The sequence below is a fragment of the Cladophialophora yegresii genome (assembly GCF_000585515.1).
Source record: "Cladophialophora yegresii CBS 114405 chromosome Unknown aczIN-supercont1.2, whole genome shotgun sequence".
Classification (NCBI taxonomy): domain Eukaryota; kingdom Fungi; phylum Ascomycota; class Eurotiomycetes; order Chaetothyriales; family Herpotrichiellaceae; genus Cladophialophora; species Cladophialophora yegresii.
Window position 1 is genome coordinate 3,947,107 of NW_006913046.1, and position 12,984 is coordinate 3,960,090.

The window sequence follows — 12,984 nt, forward strand, 5'->3', positions numbered from 1 at the left end:
ACAGTGGCTGCTTGCGCTGTAGCCGGTGGAAAGTTACTGCATACTAATCATGTAATGAACTGTTTTTATGGCTGCAGCGTCCGAGAGATCTTTCCTCACACAAAGGTAAGGCATCTCGACATTTCCGTCGCTCCAAGAACAGTCTTTGCTGCAGTCTTTCGAGGTCCGGTTGTTGAAAGATTAGACTCTACATTGACCCGAAGAGACCACTCCAAGACTCCAGAGATCACCAAGAGCCCAGCAACCGTTCGTGACAACAGCAAATACCCGGAACGATCTTCATCATGGCATCCAACGACAAGCCGCTCGCCCTCCTGGTCCTCATCCACACCAAATCCCGAGAATCCCGCGACAGGGTCATCGCGCTGAACAACGCCAACCTCTCCTTCTTCCGCAACCCGTCCACCCAGCATAGCACGCGCGCCATCTTCACGCCGACGACTCGGCCCAAAGCGCAGCTCGGCATGGTTCCCTCAGGTGAAGCATCGACTCTCCTGGGCCTTCTAGAGATCTGGTCCTCTCCGGCGGCATTCTCCGCCGTGAAACATACGCCCGTGTTCAAGTCCTTCCACTCGCGGGTCGCGGAGGAGAAACTGTACGATCCGGCGCGCGACATGGAGATCTCGGAATGGATCCCCGCCGCGGGGTTCGTGGCCAGGAAGGGCGAAAAGGAGAGCCCCAAGGCGGGAATTGTCATGCTCGCGAAGTTCGTGCTGAAGGATAATGATTTGGACGTGAACAGGGATGGGTTGGTGGGCGTGTTGGGGTAAGTACCTACCTAAGCATTTTGCTATCTTCATTTACTGTAGCTCATTTCCGATACTCCGTACGGAGTTCCCTATCTTGCCTCTAGTGGTGGTCGCTAACGACGGTGGTCCAGCAACTTCTGTGATTGGGTCGAGCAAAATGAGCCCGGCACGTTGACCTACCATGTCCTGACCAGTGAGAAGAACCCTGGCGAAGTGCTCATGTTCGAACGGTACAAGGATCTGCCCGCGCTGGGCGTGCACGGCAAGACGGCTGAGTTCAAGGCCATGTTCAAAGGCACGGGCCGGTTCATCCAAGGCAAGAAGACGGTTCTGAGTGAGTGGGAGGAGCTTGACGGATCCTTTGTCTCCACTACGCCAGGTGGAGCGGGATTAGGTGGGCAGCCGAAGCTGTGAGGCCCAAACTGCGTCCATAAACATAGACCGAGATCAGAGACGAGATTAGACAAATACCAATCTGGTCTCGAACACTCCTATATGGAAGTTCTTGCTGCTGGGAAGGGCATGCATGATGGGAAGACCAGCCAAGGACAGAAATGAAATCCAGGCCGACCAAGATTTCCTATTAGTGGTAAAAGATCGAGCGAAGGAGCATATCTCTGCTTTCAGACTGGCTATATGCATGACCCTGATTTATCCACAACATCGCGCAATGGTCAGTGAACCGTGATTAAGTTTTTGGATGAATTTATAGTCTTCGCTATGTGGTATCAGATAGGCCGCTGCCGTTTGCTATGTACTAATCAATCGTCCTGATGCATGCGCCACTTCCATCTTGCGGAAGTATCTCTCGCTGTGTTTTGGAACGCCAAAAGAGTCGATTATCCATCCCAGTGTGTATGTCTATGCCAGGAGGGCCCAAGTCTCCGGCTATATGTACAGTATTCAGGCCCAGCTGTTGTCAAAAAAAAAGCGAATGCGCGGTAGACGGTCTGCAATGAACAAGGTCCAGGTGGTAATGTGAACTCAAGCCGTTGATCGACATATTCATTTCGTCATTAGGTATATCATATCACGGCTCTCAATAGAAGAACGCCGCGACAAAGACCAACGCCGTAAAAGCAGTGGTAAAGCTGTACTCCAGCTCGAACCAGGCGGTTTGCGGCGCAAAAGCGATCTTCTTCGCTGCCGGTTTGGGGTGGCATACACCGGTCTTCGGGTCGCGGTCCAGAAGTTCCTCTCGGTCGGGACAGGTAGGAGGATCGACCGCATATGTGAAAGGAATCCAGAAAGAAGAGCAGACAATGATCCAAGCAAGAGGAGGCCAAAATGCGTGCGTGATAAGCCCGATCAACTTCCCTCTCAATGTGTGCTGCACGACCAGAGTTCGGTAAGTCGAAATGGTGACAGCAACCAGCACGAAGTAGACGTACGCAACGTGGAAGCCGGCCATGTAGTTGACCAGTATCGTCCATAACCGGCGGTACATTGGCGCTCTCTGTTTTGGGTCTCTTTCGTTGAGTGCTGACTTGATCGAACCTGTCGCCTTGAAAGCTTGTCGCTGTCCGCCGAGCCAGGTCGGTAGGACAAATGACCGGATGATGCAGAGAGATATATAGGGAGCCATCCAGAGCTGGTAACGGCTGCCTCTTTGGCCAGTGGTATAACCTGCGGGGATATAGAGGATGAACTCGCACAGGCGATTCAATACCACGTTGGCGAAACACGCCCGGATCAACCATCGAAGTTGGGTGTCATTTGAATAAGCCACCAAGGGTTTGTTCGCGACAAGAACAATCGGCAAGGCGAAGATCGAGAGGGTGAGGAAGATGTTGAACAAGCTCAGGAAGGCGTAGATGAAGCTCGACGACCTCTGTGCGAAGGACATTTGCTTCACTTGATCGCCCCACAAACAGAATTTGAGCTTGAAGGCCGTGTCAACGGTGCCGATGGCCCAGCGTGTACGTTGCTTGAGATGGCCACCATAGTCTTCAGGTACAGTTCCAAATTGTAGTGCTTCGTGGACAAAGGCTGTCTTCCAGCCAGCGCCGAGCAGGAGAGTGCTGGTGGCGACATCTTCCGCCAAGGACCCGCAGGGGAAGTTCCCAATCTGAGCCAGTGCAGATGTCCGAGCGATGTATCCGGATCCTGTGCACCAGGCCACACCCAGCGCATCCTTGACCGGCTCGGAGACGTGAACGAAGAAGTCCAAACTCTGACAAAGAGGATCATCTCTCGGAACGTTGTAGAAGAGCTGGGGTGGACACGCGAGGCCCATCTTATCATCCATCAGCAAGTGTGGCAACACGGCTCGTAACCAATGTTGTTCTGGAATCATATCTGCATCGAGAGCGGCCATGTACTCTCCAGCGCCACCCGGTAGGTTGTGGACTGCGTCCAATCCGTAGTTCAGGTTACCGGCCTTGAAGTGGTGAGGGACGCCAGGGAACTTTGGACGGCACATATAGAAGACATTCGGACACGTCTCACGCCATTCCTCAAGCACGTTTTTCAGTGTCTCAGATTTGCCATCGTCCAGCAGGATGATGCGGAATCGGTCTTGGGGGTAATCCAGATCGCATGCGGCGCGAACAGTATCAAGGACGAGGTCGTCGTCCTCGCCACAGCACGTGATGAAAACGTCGACTGTGGGAACCTCGTTGCCGATGAGCCTTAGCTTTGGCCTGTGGCGTTTCTTGAGGATAAAGAGCGACCAGATAGTCTGCATGAATATGGGCACAGCAATCGAGATTTCTATCGCCACGAAAGCCCACGCCAGCGGGAAGGAGTTGCCATAGAGCTTCTGAGCATCGACAATAAAGGTAATTCGTAGGCCGAAATAGAGCCAATACATCGAGAGGGAGGCCAGGCACAACAACGGCGCGAACCATCGGTAGAGCCATCTCTTCGTGCCGGCTATGAATTCCTGGTCATCTCGCGTATGCAGTTGAGCAATCTGGCCCTCTTTCGCCCAGTCCCTTTTGAAGTAGGTGGAGGGCGAGTCAGGGTAGAGAGGTCGTAAGGTCTCTTGACTTCTGAAGGGCGATGGTACTGGATAAGGCGAAGAGCTCCGCGTCTGAGAGCCTGAATATGACGAGTGTGCTCCTGGGGCAAATGCTGGGTATGATCCATTGGGTGCCTCCAACAGCGTGCTGTCGGAGATGCTTCCCGGGATCAGGTCTGACAATGTTCGGTTGTTGTATAGGTCTGGTAGACCTGGCGGCCTCGACAGCCTCCCTTGATCGAGTGGCGGGCTCTCTCTGTAGTTGCCATATATGGGATGAGCAGATGGTGCAGGTGGTTCGAGTAGGAAAGACTCTTGACTCTCCCGATGGCTTTCACGATACGGGGAGGACATGCTTTCTCTGTATGGCGGCGACGGCGATTCGATTGCGTTGAGCTTTATTTCTTGCATGACAGGCTGCTCCTCACCTCTTCGACGGTCTGACTTGTGAAGAGGCATGTTGGAGCGAGGGGTGGTGCGTTGTAGAGGGATACGCAAGGGCGAAAGCTCGGACACGTTGGGTTGTGTCTGTCGTATGGGACTATCGAGCGACAATGTTCATTCTCGTCCTCAATGCCTGTGTGATATACCAAGCGAGTGAAGTATAAACGAATGTGAATATCTGTCACAGATAGATGGAGTTATGGTAAAGTGAAGGTGGCCCACGGACTGCGGTGCTGCTATTGAAGTATTAGAAAGGAACAAGCACAACCAGCACAGGCAAAGTGAGCGGCGACAGGATTTTGCAAGCAGAAGGGTTGGATTGGCTATCCAAAGGGGGCGTGTTCTCGGGTAGCACGTACTTGTCCAACAGTGGCAGAGAGTGGCTCGAGTGGGTGCTCGACCGACCTTAATCATGTCATAGTGGAGAGGCTGGGTCCGGAAAGAGGCAGGGCAGGACTGAGGCAGATCATCGTGACATTTCGAAGCGGGAAGACCATGCGGAGGAAGAGATTGTTACGGAAGGCTGGGGCGACCAAGACAGGAACTTGGCGGAAGGAGAAGAAGCCGTGCTGGACACCAGGATTAGCGATGGCACAGCCAACTTTTTCGCTGCCCTTATCAAGCAATGCTCATCAAGGGGCCTCACTAACCATGGGCGTGTCGGAGAGTGCCAATTTGGCACGCGACGCTGTTGGGGGAGTGACGACAACAGCATCATCCGGCTCGAGGCGAAAGGGAAATCCCAAGCAGGGCAAAGGACACGCGAAAATCAAGGTGATTGTCTAATGGAGCAATCAAGCGCAACCCCTGGCACTGTGACCGGGGCGTCCCTGGCAGAAGGAGCGCCACCTGACTGCCAAGCCCGTAATCTCCACACAAATAGCAGTCTGATAGGCATTTGTCTTGCGGATACCGCACCTTGCTCAAACAAGTCTCTCCCGGTCAACCATTGACACTGACGAACCGATGCCTACCGCCTTAAAATCTTAGCTGCGACTGAAACAAAATTATCTCTTGCCACTTTGCCCCAAGCTGCTCAACCTGCTAGACCTGCACCGCCCACCGAAGCTCCGAGCTGCGTGCTGCCCGGATCTTTCCAGCCGCGCTGCGTATTTTCTATTCTCCGCCTCTGACATACTTCTGTTCTCCTGGTCGCCATCGCATATCTTCTCGACGCTGTGCTGGCCGACGTCTTCGACTGTTCGCAATTTGATCCAGGTCTCTACCACAGTTCTTTCAACAATGGGATATAGGTCGCTCGTTTCACTTGGCTTTGTGCTCATTCCCGTCGCAGTCACCATCAGTGTGCTCCTCGGGCTACAGGCATATCGCGAGTCCCAAGGATTGAACCCCAACCCCTTCGTGAGCGCAAGCAACAAGATCCGGTCAAAGAATTATTGCCAGAGAGCCTTTGGTATTTCGCCGTTCACAAATGGCCAGAAGTACACATTGTGAGTCTCAATTCTCCTTCTCACCAAACGACTGGACTGTTTAAACAGCCAGTTTCAATTTGCAACTATCCGAACCCCTGTCAGGACGGACAAGTTTAAAGTTGGAAGGCTTTTTCGTGTTCCTGGCTTGTAGCCCGGTTGGGCAAGGCGCTGGCTTCGGACCAAGGGCGCCTGCAACCCTCCTGAAAGTGCCCTTGCAGCTCGGAGGATCGACTGGATGTGGACTTCCGACTCGACGCCCAGACCGCAACTGCAACCAATTATGTCACGCGCAACAGAGGCTGACCAAGATTTCCCAGAAATCCCAATCAGTGGGCCATACCAGAAAACTATGACGGACCTGGAGGTCTGTGTATGAACGTGAGTAGTAACGTCAGACGCGTGCATTGCATTCTTGCTAACAGACAGGATCACTAGGTCACCAGCTACGATGTGAGCTTTCTCAAGGCCCAAACCGTGAATTTACCACGCGACGACGCTAACAATCCTCCAGAACGGAACTTATCCCACCAAAACCACGGCTGCACAGTGGTCAATCACAGTAAGTTGTTCCACGATCCAGCGGGGCGAAGTGTAGCTTTGCAGACTGGCTGACAGCAAGCCTTAGTGGCAATATCCTCGAGGTCCAATAACCCAACCTGTGCATGCCTTTCCCAACATCAAAGTGGACACAGATGCCTTTCCCGTCGAAATTTCCAAGGTATCAGCAATCAACTTCGAGACCGAATGGTACTACGGCGTCGGTGACGAGAGGCCGGAAGCCGTCGACATCGCTGCCCTGACCACCGCCCAAATAAATGCCAATGTGGCCATCGACATGTTCTTGGACTCAAATCCCAACAAAGCCATAGACACAACACAAGCCAAGTACGAGGTGATGATCTGGCTGGGCCAGTACGGAGCCTCCACGCAGCAGATTGGTCTCGAAGAAGGCGTCGTTACGACTCAGATAGTCAATGGGACGACTTTCAGTCTATACACCGGTGTCAACGGTCTCAACCAGAATGTCTTGACGTGGGTTGCGCAAGACGCTGCGACCGGTCATACCAATTTCTTTGCCGATCTGGGTCCATTGCTGCAAGGCTTGACAGGGATAGGTGGGCCTACTGTGGATGGTAAGCAGTTCCCATGTTCGAGTGGCAACCATGCGCAGGTTCTCTCCTAAGATCACATTACTGACGACCATTTAGATTACCTCGGGTATATTGCGTTCGGCTCTGAGGCTTATGATTCGGGTTCAAACGTCACGTTCTACAACAAGCATTTGTCCTTCGATCTGGTGACTGTATAATAAATTGAGCATATACGGAGTTTTTACACGGACGACTAGCGAGATGGACGACGACTAGACGGCGAGGGATTTTTCCGCAGATGTCGAGCCACACGCCCAAATTAGCCGCTCTGTCCTAGGACTCGGTCGCAGGAAAACGAGAGGACCACAGTCGGAGAATTTACATACCGAGCTTCGGCTACGACCAATACTGGTCTAATCACGATTCACGAATCTGTATCGCCTTTCTCCCAGCGAACATAACTTAAGCATCGCAATTCACGAGAGCCTCGCGGCCGGCGGGATCAACCGGGGGCAATATTCCGTGTCTGCTTCAAGAGGCGACAACGTTATCGAGCCTGTGGCAACAGCATACGGATTGCCGGGCCGGATCACAGACTACGAGGTATTGTTTATCAGCAAAAATCTATTTCGAGCGACACGAAAACCACCAAGACAAGCTGCAATGCAGGGCTGCGTCGGCCATCTGTTTTTACTGGCCCTCGTGGCACACTGGGTAGGGTTTCTGAGGCGCAGGGACAGATGATCCTATTAACCGAGCTCAGACCCTCGGATATCCGTTTCCGGAAAAATCCACTGTTGCCACTGATGGCGATCTCAAAATGCCGTTGGAAAATTTCGACCTTCAGGGTCCTGCTATGTGGTCATTGTTGTCTATATTTGTCTCGCTTGAGGCTCTGAATACGAGTGCTCGTGGGGAGTGGATATGCGATCGTCGAAGGGAGCAGCATACGACTATACGAGGTAAACTGTACATAGCACGGAAAAGTGGGAGTACCCGTATGGGTCACGAGCACCTAGATTTCTACATGGTCCTGAGTCTGTAACTTGTACACAGTATCTCCGTGTTGGACCTACATGGTGTTCGTAACTCGTACCCATGTCTGGTCCTCGTGTCGGGCGCACGGCCGAACGCCCGACTTAGCAACAACTTCTCGGGCAGAAATCCGTGCACATCCACCGATCTCATGCAGGCGCTACAAGTACACACAGCAACATGCAGACCAAAATACTTTTGCCACAGTAATACTCTGTACTGTGTAGATGTCCAACAAACTTCGCCAATCAGCTGCCATGCTGCACATGGCCGTTATCATTGCCAGCATTGCTGCTGGTGGCGCCTCCGAGTGCTTATCAAACCACCGCATGATCCAACTGGCGTCTGTCGAGCACCTTGGCTCCTTGTTGTCACTCGCCCTTTGTATGAGGTACTCGTATCTCAAAGAAATCGACGAAGGCTCCAGCCTCCCCGGAGTTTCCCAGTTTCTACATTTTATCTAACCTTGGCATGTCTGTGCTGGGCCCAGACCGCTACTGTCACTTGGCACTTGATGCACGCTTCCAAGGTAGGAGTACGGAGCATGGAGTACTACAGTAAGTAGCGGACTCTGAGTTAATCAGCGTCAGGACTACATTTTCCTGAAGACATGTGCGTGCGGCCCGGCTCGAGTAATGTGGAATGCTTTAGGAGTACGGAGTAGGAGTCTGAGGTACTAGGAGGTACCTAGCAACGCCAGTACGAGGTAAGTGCTTGGAGTGTTTACCTTGCTTATACCTCGCTAACACATTGTAGTCTCAACTCGTACCGCGTGGGTAGGCTCGTTGGGTGACTCTCCGCGATGGTGGCAAGTCTACAGCATTGACGTCAGGATGGTGCATGTCACATGAAGCATGTCACGTGCTACCTGACTCAGCTCTATATCACGTGACTTGCACTAAGCCGTCATGGGCGAGGTGCAACAGTGCTCAGAAGTCAGCACCTTATTCAGCAAGGTTCAGAAAGTTCACCGGACGTCCGAGAGCTACCGCAGTACGGAGCTACTGATTAACTAACTTGTAGCCACTACTGCCTCCTGCCTAGCTTCCCTCTGTCGATACTCAGTGATTGGTGGCCTGCGTCCAATGTCCTGTTTCTGGTGACCAGAGTTCAGCTGAAGTCGGTGGTACAGTACCTTATGTGCCAGGGCTGCCTACCTAGTATCCCAGTACTCTACGAGCGTGTTACCCAAGCAGACTGGTCGGGGCAATGTACTGTTCCGTGTACTGCTGCAGTCTCACGGAGCTCGTGGTACCTAGGTATGCTTAAGGTTATACTGCAAGATATCGGAGTGACAGTACGGTAAAGGTGAGTGTGAAGGTGAAGGTCAGGTACTGAGTATTCAATGCTTTTTCCTGTCTCTCCCTCACAATAAGTAGGAGCTGATGGTAGCCAGCGATCTTTGTGCGGCTGGTGGTTTTGTCCTTCGTCGCTTCCAGGATGGGTGCTCCTACCTTCTTCACACTCAGCATGTCATTTGGAGATCAAAATCGACCTCTTTTCGCACTCTGTGCGCTCAATTGACGCGTTCCAATGTTTCTTCCGGGCCGCCCCGTCAAATGGAACTTCGAACCGGACTATGCGATCCTTATACGCCTCCGGCGCCCGGCCCATCATCTGCATCGCTTGAAGACCAAAGCGACAACACCGCTCTCCCCCGGATACAGCACAAGCTCCACGCCGTCTCCAAGCTTCGAATAACGCTACACAACAAGCACTTCCGGAAGAGGCAGTCGTCCAGCACGGGCCCGTGCTTCACGTCCTTGGGCGGCCCTTCCTGATCATCTGGACCCAGTCTTGCATCTTGAAACTGAGCGAGTCTGACATATAGTGCTGCGCCCAGCCAGAGCGAACTGATGCCGTTCATTTTCAGGGCTCCCGTGGCAGTTGTGTAGACTGGAGGGTATTCCTCATCCAGCTTGCCCCAGCGGTTCTGCGCGGACCTACTCGTCAGCGTACCTCGCCACCACGGTGGCTTTGAATTTGCTGGGATGGATCCGTATTTCCACAAACTGCACAGAATCGTCTGGCAACGGAGACGCTAAGCATCTTCCTGGCTCAGTTGACTTGCTCCACGACTTTCCTGCCGCGCTCTTGTCGATGGCGCCAGATGTTTGCGCAGGTGGGGACCTCTCGTCAATTCCTCAGTGCCTGCCTCAGGAGCGGGCGCAGTCTGCGTTTCGTTGTTTCGGACTTCTTACAGGAGATGTCTATTGCATGTCGTCGCTTCTCGCACGCCCGAGCGTTGGCTCGTTCAGTCACAAGCGTCAGAAACAGCAGTCCGGCCATGCAGAGTGCGTACTCGATCGAACTGGGCGTTACCCAATCGTGCCAGTCCAGACGTTCTCCTACCACAATCCTCCTTCCACAGGAGGAGGCACCCCTTACGAAGCAAAAAGGCAAGGCTGCTACCACAAGGATAATTCACCACGGGCCAGGTCTTTAGTATTTACCCAGCATTCTGAATACCCAAGCTCAGTTCTCGATGCTGGTTCGGGTCTGGTTGGTCGCTTCCGCCTCAACCAACCCCGCATCCTCTACGAGTACATATTTTGTGTGCAAAGATGCGGGGCTGACCGTCCGCACAATCGTCGGCTACACGAAGTCATGATTCATTGCAACTGACTCGAGCGCTTCTCAAAGCCATCTCGGAGCTGGCAGGAGGCACGGGCACCTGCTCTAGCTCGCAAAAATTGCATACAGTTGTCACTCAGGTTCTGCTTAGCCATTGCGGTACAGAGCGCGGCATGATTTATTCTGAGGTGGAGGTAAAGAGCGCCGCGGATACGCCCGAAAGTTGGGCGACCGAGAGCAGTCCGTGAGTCGACGTCTCTGACTCGACCCACGGGAACTGTAGCAACTGCTCATTTGATGCAACGCTGGTGACTTCTCCCTTGTGGATGGGTCATGGAACAACAGAGAAATCTGACACTGCCCTCAGCCTCAACTCACGTCGGTGTTAAGCACCTACTTTACTGTATTTCCAATTACCTGTGGGGATCCGAGGCACGCCCTGCAGTAAGAATGCACTGCAAGCCAATGAATTGAATTAGCTGGTGATGTGATACTCAAGCGGTGCAGGCGCCAAGTCATTCGTTGTCCGTACACGATAGATCCCGCTTGGTCTAGAAGCCGCCGAAATTGACCGAGGTGGATGTGAATGCATTCTGCCCCGCAGGATTTAAGGATGAGAACCCCTCGTGTTCCCCCCCTCGGGTCTGAGATGATTGCAAATTCACTTGATTTACAAGCAAGACCTCCTCTTTGAAGTTGTTGCATTCTTCATCGTGCTGAACTCGAGTACCGGAAGTGCGTAGTCTCCTGCAATCCATATCCGCTTCAACATGGGTTCCGTGGGGCCACAGTTCAATGTCTTTGAGGGCTTCTACAACACCATCAATGGCAAATTGACTAGCACGGAGCAGACCAGGCACGGCATCAACCCTGCAACTGGCAAGCCGAATCCAGAGGTGCCTGTCTCGACGCAGAAGGATGTCGATGACGCCGTCGCAGCGGCAAAAGAGGCCTTCAAGTCATGGTCACAGACCCCTTGGGAGAAGCGCAAGGAAGCTGTGCTCGCCTTCGCCGACGGCCTGGAGAAATACGAAAATGATTTTGGCAAGCTTCTTACTCAGGAGCAAGGAAAACCCGTATGCGCCCAGCTATCAGACCCAGCCTCGCCTGCTAACTCTAATGCAGCTCCAATTTGCGATCGGAGAAGCCAAGACAGGTGTTCACTGGATGAGAGCTCTATCGAGGCTAGAATTGAAGGAGGAGATTGTCGAGGAGAACGACGCGAAGCAGGTCATCGTCCGATATACCCCTCTGGGAGTCACCGTCGGGATCGTACCTTGGAACTTCCCCATCCATCTTGCCTGTGGTAAGATCGCTCCCTCCGTCCTTACGGGCAACCCGATCATCATCAAGCCATCGCCTTTCACACCATATTGCGACTTGAAACTTGGTGAGCTCGCTCAACAATACTTCCCGCCTGGTGTTGTTCAGGTTCTGTCCGGCGATGACAACCTAGGCCCATGGCTCACCGCTCACCCGGGACCGGACAAGATCAGCTTTACTGGCTCTACGTTTACTGGCAAAAAGGTCATGGAGAGTGCCTCAAAGACCCTGAAGAGGGTCACTCTGGAGCTGTGAGTGTAGCACGACACTGAGCTGTAATGCTTGCTGACCTCGTCTAGCGGTGGAAAAGATCCCGCCATCGTCACGAAGAACGTGGACATCCCGACCGTTGCCCAGAAGGTATGATCATATGCTGATGCAGAATCTCTCCCATCAACTTGGCTGACGGCTGCAGGTTGCCACGTTTGCCTTCCTCAACTCCGGTCAAATCTGCTTGGCTGTTAAGCGCATTTACGTCCATGAGTCGATCCACGACGAATTCCTGAAAGCCATGGTCGAGTTCACCAAGAACCTCAAAGTTGGTGATGGTACTGAGGAAGGTGTTTTCTTGGGCCCAATCCAGAACAAGATGCAGTACGAAAAAGTCAAGGTAGGTTTTCAGCCACGCCATCTGGCGCGTAGGTGCAGGGATCAAGGATCGCACACTAACGCTGTCCCAGACCTTTTTCAGCGACATCGAAAAAGAGAAGCAGACTGTCGCTGTCGGCGGCACGAACCCAGATAAGCCCGGCTATTTCATCACCCCCACCATCATCGACAAGCCTGCCGACAGCTCCAGAATCGCCACCGAAGAACCCTTCGGCCCCATTGTTCCCCTCATGACCTGGTCTGACGAGGCTGATGTCGTTGCCCGAGCCAACAACACCAAGATGGGTCTCGGAGCCTCGGTATGGGGCAACGATCTGGAAGAAGCCACCCGGATTGCTCGACAGCTTCAGGCTGGCTCGGTGTGGGTGAACTCGGTGAGTCCTGCCAATTGACTATGTCCTCGTAACTTATGCTAACGAGAGATTGTAGCACCTTGAACTACAGCCCGACGCCCCCTTCGGAGGTCACAAGGAGAGCGGCATTGGTTTCGAATGGGGTCTGGGTGGTCTGAGATCTTTCTGCAATGCCCAGAGTTTGTATATCAAGAAGACGCCTTAAGTGACACGAAGGTTTTGTGTATTCCCAGAGCATGCGCCGTCAATGACTCCTGGTGATGCTTTGGGGGGCCGCAATTCTTCGGATCAGTCCGAGATAGACAATCAGTTGAGACGTGGCCAGCAGGATCATCTGGCCTGAACGATGAGCCTCAGGGTTATGTGAAAGGGAAACATCGGCCCGTGTACCTGGAAAGACATTCAATTTAT

At 53.0% G+C, this 12,984-nt stretch overlaps 5 protein-coding genes across 5 annotated transcripts; 3 read left to right on the forward strand and 2 right to left on the reverse strand.

Moving 5' to 3' along the window:
- Positions 1-284: 284 nt before the first annotated feature.
- Positions 285-1,163, forward strand: A1O7_03343 (uncharacterized protein; the record flags this gene model as incomplete). Its single annotated transcript, XM_007757364.1, has 2 exons — positions 285-766; positions 881-1,163. 2 exons carry the CDS (start codon positions 285-287, stop codon positions 1,161-1,163), a joined length of 765 nt encoding a protein of 254 aa, XP_007755554.1.
- Positions 1,164-1,788: 625 nt separating this feature from the next.
- On the reverse strand, positions 1,789-4,065 carry A1O7_03344 (uncharacterized protein; the record flags this gene model as incomplete). The annotated part of the gene is made up of 1 exon (XM_007757365.1): positions 1,789-4,065. One exon carries the CDS (start codon positions 4,063-4,065, stop codon positions 1,789-1,791), a length of 2,277 nt encoding a protein of 758 aa, XP_007755555.1.
- A 1,803-nt stretch (positions 4,066-5,868) lies between these two features.
- A1O7_03345 (uncharacterized protein) lies at positions 5,869-6,897 on the forward strand (the record flags this gene model as incomplete). Its single annotated transcript, XM_007757366.1, has 4 exons — positions 5,869-5,952; positions 6,100-6,147; positions 6,214-6,721; positions 6,797-6,897. The coding sequence occupies 4 exons, from the start codon at positions 5,869-5,871 to the stop codon at positions 6,895-6,897; spliced, it is 741 nt and encodes a 246-aa protein (XP_007755556.1).
- Positions 6,898-9,302: 2,405 nt separating this feature from the next.
- A1O7_03346 (uncharacterized protein) lies at positions 9,303-9,763 on the reverse strand (the record flags this gene model as incomplete). The annotated part of the gene is made up of 2 exons (XM_007757367.1): positions 9,303-9,647; positions 9,674-9,763. 2 exons carry the CDS (start codon positions 9,761-9,763, stop codon positions 9,303-9,305), a joined length of 435 nt encoding a protein of 144 aa, XP_007755557.1.
- Positions 9,764-11,058: 1,295 nt separating this feature from the next.
- A1O7_03347 (aldehyde dehydrogenase (NAD+)) lies at positions 11,059-12,778 on the forward strand (the record flags this gene model as incomplete). The annotated part of the gene is made up of 6 exons (XM_007757368.1): positions 11,059-11,364; positions 11,414-11,862; positions 11,911-11,971; positions 12,027-12,221; positions 12,292-12,594; positions 12,650-12,778. The coding sequence occupies 6 exons, from the start codon at positions 11,059-11,061 to the stop codon at positions 12,776-12,778; spliced, it is 1,443 nt and encodes a 480-aa protein (XP_007755558.1).
- Between the last annotated feature and the right edge of the window lie 206 nt (positions 12,779-12,984).